This window comes from Balaenoptera borealis, assembly GCF_965194805.1.
Source record: "Balaenoptera borealis genome assembly, chromosome: 13".
In the NCBI taxonomy this organism is placed as follows: Eukaryota; Metazoa; Chordata; class Mammalia; order Artiodactyla; family Balaenopteridae; genus Balaenoptera; species Balaenoptera borealis.
Genome location: NC_138870.1, coordinates 37,948,490 through 37,964,377, shown reverse-complemented (window position 1 = coordinate 37,964,377; position 15,888 = coordinate 37,948,490). Strand labels below are relative to the sequence as shown.

Sequence of the window (15,888 nt, the reverse complement as noted above, 5' to 3'; positions counted from 1 at the left end):
TCTTGCCCAGGCTCCGTAGTAGTCTTCTGCTCGTTTCTCCGCCCCTCGACCCCATCCCCCTTGTGTGTCATTATCTATCATCTATCTATCTATCTATCTATCATCTATCTATCTATCTATCTATCTATCTATCATCTATCTATCTATCTATCATCATCTATCTATCTATCATCATCTTTTATCTCTTCTTTTCGGCATGGGCAGGCACGCTGACTCTGTTGGCCTTGCCTCCTGCTGTCCTGGAGAACCAGAGCCCGGGTCTGGGCGCTGTGTTTGGCAGGGGGCGCGCGAGGTCCCGGAGCTGTCCAGCAGTTCCTGGCTAAGTTCTCCCCTGCGCTCTCCGCGCGGGGGAAGCTCTCCAGCGCCCCGCCCCGGCTAGGGAACCTCTCCCGCAGAGCTCCCAGGGCTTCCCAGGCTCGCCAACCGTCTCCGCCAGTTTCTCTCTACTTCCAGCCCCACCACGGGAGTCTAGCTTGCCTTAGCAGTCTTCCTCCGCAACCCCCCGAGAGGGAGTCCCCTCTCTAGTCCCCGGGGTTGCGCGATTGTACGCGGGCTTCCCTCCTTTCCTTAAGGGCGGGCGAGTGCGTCTCCTTCTAGCCTCGCCTTCTGCGACTGGGTGGTCCTTTCTCTCTCCGTCTTTCTAGACAGGCGCCCGAAATCGCGGGGTGAGAGCAAAGACCGCCCATCAACTTAGCACCTTGAAATAGAATCTTTCGATCCCGAAGGAGGTTGGAATTGCCGGGGTCGGCGAGAGAGGGAGAAGGAGGGCGGAGGCTGCAACGGCTCCGGGGCTCGCTAGACGGGGCTTGGAGACCGAGGAGTCCATGCGGGAGAGGGACACGGGGCGCGGCGCCTCGCCCTCGGGCTCCCTCCCTTCTCCTTCTCTCCCCGCCTCCCGGCCCGCCCCTCCCTCTCCGAGGAGCCCGTCTCTCCTCCGCGTGTCTCCGAGCGCTCTCTCCATTGTCTCTGCCTTTACAACAGGTTCGGGCGCGGGGGAAGACAGGCGGGTGCGGGGCCGCCCCAGCCCCGGCTTTCTTGGGGCGGCCTCCCTTCCTCCGGGTGTGCGTGCCTTCGGCTGCTTTGATTCGGCTCCGGAGCTAATTCCCCGGCGGAGCAGCCCCCGGCGAGTCCGACCTCCCGGCCCCCTCCCAGCCCGCGCCCCGCCGCCTGGGTTCTGTGTGGGGAAATGATGTGCGCGTTGGAGGGTCTAAGTTCTGCACGCGCCTGGGGGGTCCTCCCTTTTTTTTCTTAGGCAGCCAAATCGTACTCTTCTTACTAATCAGTAAATCCAAGGCAGCGGCAGGAAAGACAAACGCTCTTTTCCCCGCTTGATTCCAAGAACCTCTTCGATTTTTATTTTTAAAGAGGGAGACGATGGACTGAGCAGATCCACACCATGGAGTCTCGGGTCTTACTGAGAACATTCTGTTTGCTCTTCGGTCTCGGAGCAGGTGAGTGGCCTCAGAGCTGGGGCGGGAGAAGGGATGGCCCCCGCCTCGGGGCAGCCCGAGCTGCCTGGGGACGCCTCGCTCTTCCTCCGCCTGAAGTAGTTCTGGAGTGGGAAGCTTGGAGTAGGGGTGGGGTGGGTTTGGATTTGGATTTTTTTCTGTGCTTGTCTTGGAGACCGCAGGGCGGGTCACACCCCTAGTCCAGGGTCTGAGGGCCAAGGGGAACTTTGCACCGCGAGGGGTTTAAAGTAGGTCACGGACATGGGACTGGGTGCTCCGCTCTTTAAAGCTTGATTGCTGATCTCAGGTAAGGCAGCGGAGGGAGTCGCCTCTTGTCCGTTTCCAATATTGTCTCTAAGACGCGATTCTTTGCTGCCTTGGAGGAAGAGACTTGTATTTTGATGGAGGTTTTTCTTTCTTTCCTCCTCCCTCCCCCACTCCCACCAGTCTGGGGGCTTGGTGTGGACCCCTCCCAACAGATTGACGTCTTAACGGAGTTAGGACTTGGGGAGTCCACGACCGGAGTGCGCCAGGTCCCCGGGCTACATAATGGGACGAAAGCCTTTCTTTTCCAAGGTAAGAGGCGCGTGCTCAGTCCCCAGTGCGGTTTCAGTTCGGATAACCCCTGGAGGAGCTGGCCTGACCCCTCCTCCAAACTTCTGTTTTGCCTCATGGATGACATCTGAGCTGAGATGTGGAGGGGTCAGTGTGAAATACACACACCTTCCATCTCTTTTTAAGTGGCTTGGTTTCTCTCTTCCCCCGCCCCCTCCTCTTTCTTACTTTGTACTCTTGCCAGTTCTAATGGATAGTCCCTTAATTACTGTACAGAAACTCCGATGGCAGATGGTTGATTTTGGAGCCTGGGTAACAATGAATTATAACACAAACGCCTCATTTGGGTGAATTTGATTTAGGTAGGGAATAGGGTAGCTTAATCTTAGTTAAGACACTGCTCTCTGAAAGTTTCAGGTACAGTGGTGTCCAGTTGCAGAGGAATTTCTTCATGTGGGTAGCTTTGTGGAAAAATTAATATCTTTCAATAGTTTTAACTACTGTATGTCACAAACACTATATTTGAGACAAGATTCCTCACTGAAAGATAATGATTCTTCTCCATCAATGACAGGAGAAAGGAAATAATATTCTCTTAAAAATTATTTTGAAAATATTTCAAATAAATGTTAATTCAGAAGTATACTTTGTCTCACCATTAATCGTGTACTTAGGATTTTAAAACTTTTTTTTGAAGTCAGTGGACTTTGGCTATGCACAAGTGTCTACATTTAAATTTATATTTAGGTGTGTTATGTAGTCAAAGCAAATTCCAATGCATCGATCCTTCAGCTTTGATTTACCAACCCTTTTGAAGATTGCTTGGTTTGTGGGAAGGTGCTGTAACATGAGCTTCTAAAAGGTAGCTAAACACATACAGAAAGACTAGTTTCACATATGGTAAAGTACAGATGAAGGCAAAAGAGAAATGGAATTTGGTTTAACATATTTGATGGACTGACTAAAGCATCTTCTCCCCACCCCACCCAGTTTTTCTTTTGTGATTTTGGTGCTATGGCTTCAAAAAAATTGCAACTCATAATTACTAAAGAGTTGGATATGCAAAATAAAACCACTTCAGCAAAGTTGCCACCAAGAAATAGGCATAAAATAAAACTTGAGTGTTTCTGTAGTGGTGTTGTTGCGTGGTATAGCCAGTATGTGTCACCATGGGCAGTAACACCAAAGCTTACGGTTGGAAAAGGAGGAAATTGACATGTGTTGCATTTATTTAAAGCAAGTTTACTCTTACAATAAGTTAAATGCAATTTTCTGTTTTAATTATGGTGAGCCCACTAAATGCTTTTATTGTGAGGGATATTCGTGATAATATTTTATTTACTTAAAGTTCTTTTTTTTGGTGGGGAGTGGGGGTGTGATTTGGATATTGACTCCTTTAAAAACAATGACCAAATCCAATAAAGGAAATAAGACTTAGACTGTCAGCAAAATTCACAGAGCGGAATAAAAGTGTCATTAGAGTTCAGCTTCTGTTTTTCTCTTTTTCTTCTTCTCCTTTTTTTTCAATCTCTGATTTTTCAATCCCTGTGAGCTGGAAAGAAAATTATTTCAGGGCTGCCAATTTGATTAACTGGAAAGCTTTACAGAAGCTAAAGCTCCTGATAAACAAATGGCGTTGAAGTGCCCTTAAAATTTCCAAAGGTCCTTTAAATTATATTGGCGTTCTTCTTGCCTTTCTCTGAAGACCGTCTGAGCTGTCACAAATAGAAACCTTCAGGACTGTGCATTTTATGCTCTGATGCTCGACAATTTCTAGGAAATAGTGTCAAGGCACCAATATCTTTTCCTGGTTAAATTTTTATAAGAAATGTTTAGTATTCATTTTTATTTAAATTGCCAGTTCTTCAAGGTAGGCATTGTGCTGCGAATGAATTGGCCATTCTTACTACATATCAGTGCACATTGATGAATTGTTTTGTTTCCTTGTTGGTACCAAGCACAATATTTAGACAGAGTAAATACCTGACAAATATAGTTTACGAGATTTGGAGATGTAAAGTTTTATTTCTTGCCAAATTATGCACCTTATTTCATATAGCCAATCAATCAGCAAGTATTTGCTACCTGCTGTGTTGTCAGTAGGCATGTATTACTGATGTGTTTATTATGCTCTAATGATTTCTCTTATTCTCAGATTTAGATTATAAAATTGACAACATGTAGACCTTTGGCCCTGCTTGATAGTTTTGCATTACCTTGGAAAGGTCTTTTCTCTGCTATTAGAATGTGGAAACTGTTTTTAAGAAGTCAGTTCTGGGCTTCACTGGGATTACATGGATTTTAGAGAGACAAAAGCTTTCAGCCTCTGAAGATTTTATGGATTCGTTTTATAGTGAACTGAGGGTGCTGCGGATATTTTTGTATAGTCTTCAAAATGGCATAGCAGGAATAGTAACACATTACAAACCTGTGAGGTGTTCTCAGATTTCACATAAACCTATCAGATAAGTTACTTTGTACTATCAGATATGTTCCAAATAGATGGAAGAGCTTTTTGAACCATCAAATCTCTTGTGCAGTAATATAACTATCTTCTTTTGTCTCTTATCTTTAAATTAAAGAAATCTCAACATACAATTTCCCAATGATTTTTGCTCATTTAATATTGCTTCTCCATTTGGCTAGTTCATTCTTCTCTTTATTTTTCGTTAATATGTTTATAATTCAGTACTTTTAGAAACTAAATAGTTTTTGTAAATTATTGTGCACTAAGAATCTACTATTACTTAATAACTATTATATTTATTACATATGTATAATAAAAGCAAGTAGAAATGTATTTCAAAGTCATACCTGATTTTTATCATATATAGCATCACTAAAATTGTTTTGTTGTTGTTGAAATTTGGTTTATAGTTGCTTTGGAAATTGAAGTAATAAGATGCTAAATTAGATCATCTGTTGATATATGCGGCTTTTGATCTGTGCCAATTATAATACTTTTCAAAAGAAAAAAGTGACCAGGCAACAGTTTGGAATCCATATCAAGATCTTCCATGTATTTCTAGCTACAATCTGACTGATAGCCACAAAAATACACTTATGGTTTTAAAAAATAGAGGACCAGGTGCTGACAGTCAAAAGACCTATGAAAGGTTGTAAAGAATCCTGAAATGTTAAGGGCTAGTGCAATTATAAATAGAAGTCTATCAACCTTGTTTAAAGTCTAGGGAATATTCTTCAAGATAATGATTATAATAATCTTTCCTCTTTGTACATGAGACACCAAGAATGAGAGTATACAGAAGCATAGTTCTAGGACTTTCTAACATGATTTTTACATCTTTGGTTTTAACATTTTGTCTGAACAGGTTCCCAAACTAGATAGTTTCCTCTGTTGGTTTAATAAAGTTTCTTCTAAGGTGTTCACAGATTTTATAATGTCACTAATCCCCACGAGAGAAATAGATAAAATCAAAGCATATTTTTTTTCCCTGAGTTGGTCATTGGGAAATAAATATTTAGTAATTATTTTTAAAGAACTTTAAGATTTTAAAGGAAAAAAAAATGTTCACAAGTCTACTTTATGCCAGTATTTGAAAACAGGAATGAAATTGGGCATTTGGTGGTGAGTCATTGGCTTCACTAGGCAACGGTAACTGCATTAAGGAAAGTGAGGTGGCAGTGAGTACTTTTCTTCAGTATGAAAATCAGAGAGTATCTGTGGACTTAGAGACAATGGTCATTTTGATGCCGCATTAGAATAGAATAACACAATGACTAAGAGATGGGCTTTGAAACCAGTTAGACCCAAGTGGAATTTCATTAGTTGTGTTTCTATGGTGAAGTTACTTAATTTCTATGAGCTTCAGTACCCTAAATTATAAAATTAATGTTATGAAGAATTTTTTTGTGCACCTATTCTGCTAGGTGTTAGGCCTATAACAAATGAAGTTAGAACTTTACTTTCATAGTGCCTTAAAAATAGTCATTAAACAAACAATTACGCAGATAATAATTTAATCACTATTAAGATAAATGATATGAAGAGAAACTAAGGATGTAATGGGAATCTACATTCTTGTTTAGGGAGTCACAGGATCAAGGAAACTGTCTTTGAAGGAGAGTCATTTAAGCTGATAGTCAAAGGATAAATAAGAGTAGTCTGGGGAAGAGGAGCTGTGGGGATTCAGAAAGGAAGAGTAACACAGGCAAAGGAAATAGCATGAGCAAAGATCCTGACCTGAAATGAGCATGGTGCATTTGAGAAAATGGAAGAAATCCAGAGTAGTGGAAATGTAAGCGTTATGATATGAAATGAAGCGAACAAAGAAAGCACGGATCAGTTTACACAGTAGATCATATTTATACAGAAGAATTGAAAATTTATCATTATACAAGATATATTGTGGTGGGCAGAATAATAGTCCCTCAAAGATGTTCACACCCTAAGCCTAGGAACGGAGAATATGTTGTGTTACATGTCAAGGGGGAATTAAGGTTGCAAATCTTGGATGATCTGGGTAGGCCTCATGTAATCACAAAGGTCCTTTAAATCTGGAAGAGGGATATAGAAGAGTCAGTGTCAGAGTGAAGCAAAGAAGAATGACTAGACCTGTCATTGCTGGCTTTGAAGATAAAAGTGGGCCACGACCAAAGAATGTGGGCAGTCTCCAAAATTTAGAAAAGCAAGGAAACAGATTTTCATTTAGTGTGTCCAGAAGGAACACAGCATAGCTGACACCTTGATTTTAGCCCAGTGAGATTCAGTTTGAACTTCTGACCTCCAGAGATGTGAGATAATAAATTTGTGTTGATTTAAGCCACTATGTGTGTGGTGATTTGTTACAGCAGCAATAGGAAACTAATACAGATTTTGATTCATGGAAGTCGGCATGCTGTAAGAAATACCTAAAACTGTGGAAGTGGCTTTGAAATTGGGCAATAGGCATAAGCTGGAAGAATTTTGAGGAACATGATAAAAAAGGCTAGATTGCCTTGAATAGACTGTTAGTAGAACTATGGACGTTGGCGATTCTACTAGTGAAGATTCAGGAGAAAATGGAACATGGTAAAGAAAACCCAAATCACCTTTGAGAATACCTAAACTGTCATGAACAGATATTTGTAGAAATATGGACATTAAAGGCAATGCTAGTGAGGGCTCAGATAGAAATCAGGAACATGTTATTGGAAACTAGAGGAAAGGATATCCTTGTTATATAGTGGCAGAAAGCTTAGCTGAATTCTGCCCTGCAGTTATGTAGAAAGCAAAACCTGTAAACATGAGTTTAGATATGTAGCTGAGGTGATATATATGCAAAGTTTTAAAGGTACAGCCTGGCTTTTTCTTGCTGCTTATTGTAAAATGTGAAAGGAGAGAGATAGATTGAGAGAAGAACTGTTAGGCAAAAAGGAACCAGAACTTGATATTTGAGAAATTCTTAACGTATCCAGATTGCAAAATATGCTAAAATTAGGAGATTCACTGGCAGGAAAGCCTACTCAGGAGAGAAAGCCAATAGTGTGGCCTAAAAACCTTTTGCTAGTGCCTTAGAAGTAAGGTCAGAGTATTCAGTCACATAGAGGGCACTTTGAAGAAATTGAACCTGTGACTCATGTATTCCCTCAGACATCTCAGTGGAAACCTGTAATAGAGATGGATTTATCCAGGAAATATTTGTGGAGGAACCTGTTCTTTAATGGAGTAAATCTCTATGATGCATGTGGGAGACCCACAAGGTTCTTGAGAAAACCATACCAGCAATAACACTCCTGGCTTAACCTGAAAGGGCAACTGAGAAGATGTAATGAAAGAAGGTTGTTGGGTCCCCAAAATTCTACAAGCAAGAAACAGGCTGGTTAAACTACTCAGCTGCAAACATGTGCCACCTTTCATGGGCAGAACTGAGAGCCCAGAAGACAGAGCTTAGAGCCTAGAGGGTGGAGCCAAGAATCACAGAGGATTATTCGCAGATCTTAAAACCAAATGCAGTTTACCTGGCTGGATTTCAAAATTGCATGGATCTGGTGTCTAATTTTTTTAACTTGCATTTTCTCCCTTTTTGAGTGTGGATGTCTATAACTGTTATCCTATTTCTATCCCACCATTTTATTTTGGGAGCAGATAACTTGTTTCTTGAGTTTTACAGGTTCACAGGTGAGAGAAATTGTGTCCCAGGATGGACAATACCCAAAGTCTCATTTATACCTGATTTAGATGATGAGATTTAGGGCTTTTGAATTGATAAGGTTTAGACCAGATTTTAAACTTTGGGTTGATATTCTAACGGGTTGAGACTTTGGGGGACTTTGGGATAGAGTAAATGTGTTTTGCCTGTGGGATGGTTATAAATCTTGCTGAAGGACAGATTATGGTGGGCTGAATAATGGTCCTCCAACTGTCCACATACTAAATCCTAAGAACCTGTAAATATGTTATGTTATGGGGTAAGGGGGGATTACAGTTGCTGAAGGAATTAAGGTTGCTAATCAGTGGACTTTAAAATATGGAGATTATTTTGGATTATTTGGGTGGACTTCATGGAATCACTCGGGGGGTGCCCACAGGGCCATGTACCCAGGGCCATGGCCATGGCACTCCTTTAAATATGGAGGAGGGAGGTAGAAGAGTCAGTGTCAATGTAATGTAACGTGAGAAAGACTTGATTGGTCCTTGCTGACTTTGCACTTGGAAGGTAGTCTTGAGCCAAGGAATGTGGGCAGCTTCTAGAAGCTGTAAAAAGTGAGGAAATGGATTTTCCCCTAGAACCTCCAGGAGGAGCTCAGCCTCACAGACACCTTGATTTTAGCCCAGTGGGATTCATTTTGGACTTCTGAACCTCTAGAACTGCGAGATAATAAATTTGCTTTGATTTAGCCATTAAGTTTGTGGTGATTTGCTACAGCAGCGATAGGAAACTGATGTATATGTTAAACGTTAACGTTCATTTATTTTGTAACTGAATTAAACTTTCTTTTGAGCCCTCCTTCTACTATGCATGAGGGTAAATTTGTTCAGTGGTTGGAAGCTTGAACTAGCCAGTTAAAGTTATCTTAGTCATTTGGGACTTAAAAGTTTTTTAAGTGTAAATTCAGAGTCTTCATACTAAATGATGAGTCTTTAAGGGATTCTCTCCATCATTCTGAGAACATTCTGAGAACAAACAGAATAAAACCAAGTTGTGGGTTTTTTCAATTGTGCTTCTTTTTCAAAAATGCACCCCTTCTTCCCCCAAAAGTTTCATCCAGAGGTTGAGGGGGAAAATTAGAAAGCATGCATATGTTGGAAGTAGAATAGATAGCACTTAGCATGGTGTTTGGCACCCAGTCACTATGGTAGTCAGAACTATGGACAGGGGCAAGGATTACTAGAGTTCTCTATCAAAAGTGCCAGGGATATCTGTAGGATGCCAACTAGGTTTGATTTGGGAGGAGCTGGAGCAGTCTTGACAGGCTCTGACTGGTGAATGATCTAGAATGTCATGGCTAAAGTGCACCCTGGATAATAACTGAAGTGAAGGGCCTTTCTGTGGCTTTATTCCATCTCCCACTAGCTCATTCACCTCATGCTGGTCCCAGACCGCGTTCTTGCAGACACCTATGCTTTTCTGAGTCCTTGTTATTATCTGTCCATAATTCAGATAATTATTGTCCATGTGCTAACTGGTAACTTTGGTATTAGATATTAAGGCCTTATGGTGTGATGTCTCCTGTTGATTTTACTTTAATTCAATATAACAAATATTTATTGCACTGCTATTATGTATAAGGATAGGACATACAGTATAATGGAGGAAAGAAGATGTCTACATAAGTTATTATGGGAGGTAAAGCAGGAACCAAAATTTAATTGTAAATAGTGAAAAAGTAAATTTGGGACTTTATCTTAAAGAAGATAGAAACTATGAAAATTATTTGTCCTAGTCTACATTTGACAAAATGTAGGTAATCATTTAACTATTAGCCAATTATAAGAACAAGTAAATAAAATCAAGTGTTGGGGTTTTTTGTTTGCTTAGTTTTGCAAAAATATCTGAGGACTGTCTCTTAACGTTTTAATAAGAAATCATTTATTTTGAGGTATTTATCATTTTGGTCAAATTTTTATTTTTCTCATTAAATATTTATCTACCTATATCAGATCATCATAAGTTAGTGCCTTTGTGTGTCATTTGAGCATTCCTCTTACATTGTTTTTATCAATTTTATGACACTTTTCATCTTTTGCTAGTTTTAGTTTAGAAATGACATTGAAGAAAGATGCCAGTCACGTGGAAACTCATTTTTTAGGGGAAAATTTGTGTTATGGTAACTTTTGCTTCATATTTGTTGAAACTCAGATATAAACCACTGTAATTAAGAAGAATTAGGGAGAGAATAGATGGGAAGAAAAGTGGAGCACAGCTCTTCCCTTTCCCATTAGGGCTGCTGCCAGGAACTGGACATGGGCCCTTGGACAAGTATTTGCTGAGTTGTTCTTGATGGCAACCCTCCTGACAGTCTTCATTCTGGGGAAGGGATGGGGAACCCAGACAACCAGGTGTCTCTCCCTTCAAAGAGAAAATTTAGAATGAGGACAACAAACCAGTGCTCGGAAGGTCACGCTCTACCTGTCTAGACAAAGGGAAGAAATGATAGATACAATTCCAAGTTCAAACTGATGTGCAGTAGTAATTAGGAACATGGACTCCAGAGCTAGGTATCTTGGGTTCAAATCTTGGTGCCTTTGTTCACTAGTGCGAACTTGAACTTGTTATTTAACGTATCTCTGCTTCAGTTGAGATAATGACAGTACTATTTCTTAGAGTTGATGTGTAGATTATATGAATAAAACTGTGTATGGCATTTACTAAACGTTCAGTACACGTTAAATACTGTTTTTATTTGGAATTAGCTTAGCAGCAGATCAAGCTCCCTTGGATTGTTTTAGGGGCTCCCTGGTAGAAATGCTGGATTTTGTGGAGGAGCTAACCTAAGGTGACTTTCGTGTGATGCAGGGATGAAGGTGAAGGTAGAGTGGAGTGGGGGAGAAACTGGCCCTGAAGCATCTCCTGTTCTATTTTTGTTGTTTGGGCTTTACTTGGGAGAAGAGGACATGCGGTTTTGGGTAGAGAGAAATGAGAACAAATGGTCGGTTTGGAGAGGAAGGGGTAAAATCTGCCCTGTTGTACCACTGTTCAGAAGTGGGGGGGGCATAGAGAAAACCAGCAAAAGAAGATTCAGAACATAGTTCCGCTACAGTCACCCCAACACACATTACTTTTTAAGTGTATTAAAGGTTTAGCTTAGATTTTGAGTCATGTATTGTGGGGAGAAGTGTTAGAAGTTCTGAAAAACAGCACAGTTGTTTTCCCTGGCTCTGTCTGGGTCACCTTGGCTTTCCTTGGCAAGGTACCAGCTTGGTCTGTTGGTGGGAGCTGGTGGTAAAGGATAAGATTCCAGGGAACCTTGAATGGTGGTTTAGGGGCCAGGGTAATGTTGACAGAACCTTTGGGGGTGGTCCTTTGGGTCCTTTATGAATCAGTCACTTTCCCTACATTTCCTGCTTACATCTTTGGCTTTTCTTGAATATCTTGCTGGCATGATTGTTTCTCTCTATAGTCCCTCTGCCAATTTTCATTCCAGTGGCACCTGGGACTCTGGTCTTAAGTGATTTACTGTCTTGTCTCTCTATTGAGACTATAAGTTCCCCAGGGAAAGGATCATGCCATATACTTTTCCTGGCCACTAACAACTCTGTGCCAGTTCCGTCTCTGCATTGTTTTTCCTCTTTCTTTTTCCTGGTGAACTTTTACATATTATTCAGGACTCACCTAAGATACTAATCTTTCCTTTGGTAGAATTGTTGTTTCTTCTTCTGTGTTCTCTAAGCTTTCTTTACTGAAACAACCACCCCACTGTATTATAGCTAGGGTTTTCTTTTTAACATAAAAACTCTGACCACTTTTATTTTCCTTGCTGCTACTTCCCCGATCCACACCATCGTCATCTTTTGCCTGGATTATTGCAATAGCCTCCTAAGCAGTCTTCCTGTTTACCCTCTTGCTCCCCTGCCGTCTGTTCTCAACATAGTTGTCAGAGTGATCTTTGCAAAACATAATTCACATCATGTCACTGCTTTGCCCCAAACATTCAGTGGTTCCCCATTTCACTCAAAGTCAAAGATAAAGTTCTTATTATGCCCTACAAAGACCTACATGAACACTCCCACCCCACCGCATTACTTTCTGGCCTAATTTGCTGCTCTCCGCCTTGCTCTTGGCTTTAACTCTACTGGCCTTCTTCCTGTTCCTTAAATAGGCCTGGCACTCTCTTGACTCAGGGCCTTTGCACTGGCTATTTGTTCTGCCTGGAATCCTACTCTCCCAGATATCTACATGTTTTCCCACTAACTTTCTTCAGATGTTTTCTCAAATATCAGTTTGTTAATGAGGCCTACCCTGACCACTGAGTAAAATTTCAACTTGTCTTCTATCCCACAAGTATTATTGATACCCTTTATTCTGATCTGTTAATTTCCATAACATTTACCATCTAACATGCTATGTAATGCACTTATTTGTCATTTGAATTGTTTATCCTCTTTCTTCCCTCTGGAGAGTAAGCTCCATAAGAGCAGGGCTTCTTGGATGTTTTATTAACTAATATATCACCCAAGTGTCTAGCATATAGTAAGAACTCCATAAATATTTGTCACATGAATCTACTTGTCTTGCTAACTAGATTGTGATCTCCTTGAGGCTTGGGACTGCCTTGTTCCTTCTTGTGGCCTCCTGGCCTGTTGTGGTGGCACACATAATATGCTCAGTAAACCATCAGTAAGTGAATATTTGTAATGTAGAATTGAGTCCATTTAGTCGTGAGAAATCTTATTTTTTTTGGTGACATTATTATATTTTATATTTATGTAATTTTAAAGAAGGCTGAAGAGCTCTTGTACTAAATCAAAACACCTACGTTCTTCTCCAGTCATAAGAAAAGGTAAGAGGGTTGAGAGACATTGAAAAAGGGTAGTTCTGCTTAACTTAGTCTCTGAATTATTCTGAGAGAGCTCTTCTCTATCCCAAGATGAAGTGTGCCACAGAGGAAACAGCAGCATGGTGAAGAACCTGGACATCGTGAACACTTGTTGGCAATGAGAGTTTAAAATTTTAGTTTGAAGTTTTGTGAATTCACCATTTAGCAGAGACATCCATATTCATATGAACGTACTAAGAAAGATGTCCAAGGCAGATAGGATTGATTTGGATTATCTATGCTATGGTACTTCTCCACTATTGCAAATCAAGCAAACAAGCTGGAGTGTATCCAGAGGACAGCAACCTGAGAATTGAAAGGTTTGGAAACCATGTCAGATGAGGAACAGTTGAAAGAGCTTGGAATTTTTAGCCTGGAGAATAAAAGACAGTGGAGATATGACCCTATATTTTAGATATTTGAAGGACAGTCATGTACGGGAGGACTTAGATTTATTTTGTGTTGTTCTAGAGCAGTAATGCCCAAATGTCAGCCTGATGATCAGTGGTTAATTGACTGCCTTGTTAAAAATACTCTCTGGCCTTCCTAAACTAAGTTTGTATTTCTGGGGGTGAATCCTAGGAATCTATATTTTGAAAAATCTTCCTGTGATTTTGATGTTCAGCCAAATTTGTGAACCATTGTCTAGAACTAAGCTGTCCAATATAGCAGCCACTGGCCACATGTGGCTCTTGAGCACTTGAAATGTTCCTCGTACAGACTGAGATGCAGTGTAAGTATCAAAATACACATGGGGTTCTGAAGACAGTCTAAAAAAAGAATGTAAAATCTCAATATTTTAATGTTGATTATATGTTGTAATAATATTTTGGATATATTTGGTCAAATAGATACATTATTAAAATTAAAATCACCTGTTCCTTTATTTTTTAATGTGGCTAATAGAAACTTAAAATTATTTATGTGACTCACATTTGTGGCTCTCATACTTCTACTGGGCAGAACTGTTATAGAGGGCAAAACTAGGATCTGCATAGAAAGTTAGGAAGAGGAAATTTTTGAGTCAATGTAAGAAAAGCATTTTCAACAAATAAATTCAAAAATTAAGAGGCTTATTTTAAGCAATATTTGTCCATCCATCCATCCATCCATCCATCCATCCATCCATCCATCCAATAAACATGCTTCTAATAATACTCAAATAGAGATTAAATGACCTATTTCAGGGAAGATGTTTCAATGGGTATGGGGTGGGGATTAGACTAAATGATTTCTAAGATTACTTTAGTTCCAGCTAAAAGTAAATTACTATCTTTTCCCTTTTAATTAACTTTTTATTGTAACCACGGGTGTCCAGGACATCTTCTTTTTCATCTGTCTGACAATCCTTGACTCTCTCTTCAAAACAGTTCCCTTTTAAAAAGCATCTTGAAGTTCTAGTACTCTGAAGTTTGCTACGGAGAGATATCCTGTCATTTACTACTGTGCTGTGCATTTTGTATCTGATTTATAAATATTCCTTCTTTTTTAAAATTGAAATATAGTTGATTTACAATGCTGTGTTAATTCTGCTGTACAGCAAAATGATTCAGTTATACATATATGAACATTCTTTTTTATATTCTTTTCCATTATGGTTTATCACAGGATACTGAATATAGTACCCTGTGTTACACAGTAGGACCTTGTGGTTTATCCATTCTATATATAATAGTTTGTGTGTGCTAACCCCAAACTCCCAATCCATCCCTCCCTCCACCCCCATGCCTCCCGGCAACCACAAGTCTGTTCTCTATGCCTGTGAGTCTGTTTCTGTTTCGTAGATAGGTTCATTTGTGTCATATGAATATTCCTTCTTAATGGTAGTGATCCACTTTATTTCTTCCATTCACTGGTGTTTTAGTGTTTGATCTATTTTGCTTGTCTTTTTAAATAGAGAATCCCCTAGGCAAGCAGTATGTCTAATTCTATGTTCTTCTAGTCTAACACATTGTACTGATGGACCATTAAATGTCCGAGAAAAAGTGCCAAATAGATTAAGTATTTTAGAGCAGAATATAACCTATATTTTTAGAACTCATTTAAATTTCCGGCAGTAATTGGTAGCTGAACACCCTCACTATGAGTTGTGTGTGTTGACATATACTTGTAACTGAGCAGAGTTCTTCCTGGAGACTAACAGATTGTTAAAAAAAAAAAGACACATAAAAACGGTTGCTGCATGCTACCAACGAGAGGCAGTGCTCCTAGTAACTGAGTGTTGAACCTGGATGTTTCCTGAGAGCCTGTCGATTTTGGAGGAGGACATGTTCACTGATATACTTTGGTGTATTCTTACTACATTTCATCAAATTGCTAATTATACTATAAATACAGATTTGTTGAAAGTGTTTGAGTACTCCTGAGAGGCAGCTTATTTTATGTTACCATCATTCATGTTTGTCCTTCCTTCTGAGACATTTTCAAAAGTTCAGTTGAAATGTAAATACTTTGCTTCTGTTAATACTTCCTATCCCCTGATGTTCAGACTGAATTTTTATAGGATACTTAATAGATAATTTAATTCAAACATCTTAGAAAAGCACTGTGACTCTAGGCTTTCTGTTTTTGCCTTTCAAATGAAAACAAGGAGATTTTTCACTACAGGAGAGGAAACATCATACCCCAAGTAAAGGGGAGATTTGCTTTAAGATGTCTCAAAGGGGGGATTGTTGCATCCAAATTTGAGACCAAAGAATCCAAACTTGGGGCTTGTCTGGGGTTTTAGAACACTTCATGTTTCATTACTATTCTGAAAGAAAACATGTGGACATGACTTTACCAAATTTCTTTAACTTAAAATTCGAGGGTCAGAAGTTGGAAGTCATTTTAATTGGACTTTTAACATTTCAAACTCATATCTGAGTTGCCTTTACCATAGCCCTTACCAAATTCTTCCTTAAGT

The 15,888-nt window shown here is 39.9% G+C and overlaps 1 protein-coding gene across 2 annotated transcripts in view; it reads left to right on the top strand.

Annotated features, from left to right (window-relative positions):
- Positions 1–472: 472 nt before the first annotated feature.
- NELL2 (neural EGFL like 2) overlaps positions 473–15,888 on the top strand; it is a 363,845-nt gene continuing 348,429 nt past the window's right edge. The window contains exons 1-3 of one of the 2 annotated variants that reach the window (XM_082349392.1): positions 473–665; positions 1,366–1,451; positions 1,896–2,024. In XM_082349392.1, the coding sequence (XP_082205518.1) occupies positions 1,397–1,451; positions 1,896–2,024 (184 nt within the window). In that variant the 5' untranslated portion in view covers positions 473–665; positions 1,366–1,396. Of the gene's footprint in view, positions 666–900; positions 982–1,365; positions 1,452–1,895; positions 2,025–15,888 lie in introns of those variants that run through there. The other variant, XM_082349391.1, reaches the window with a different exon arrangement.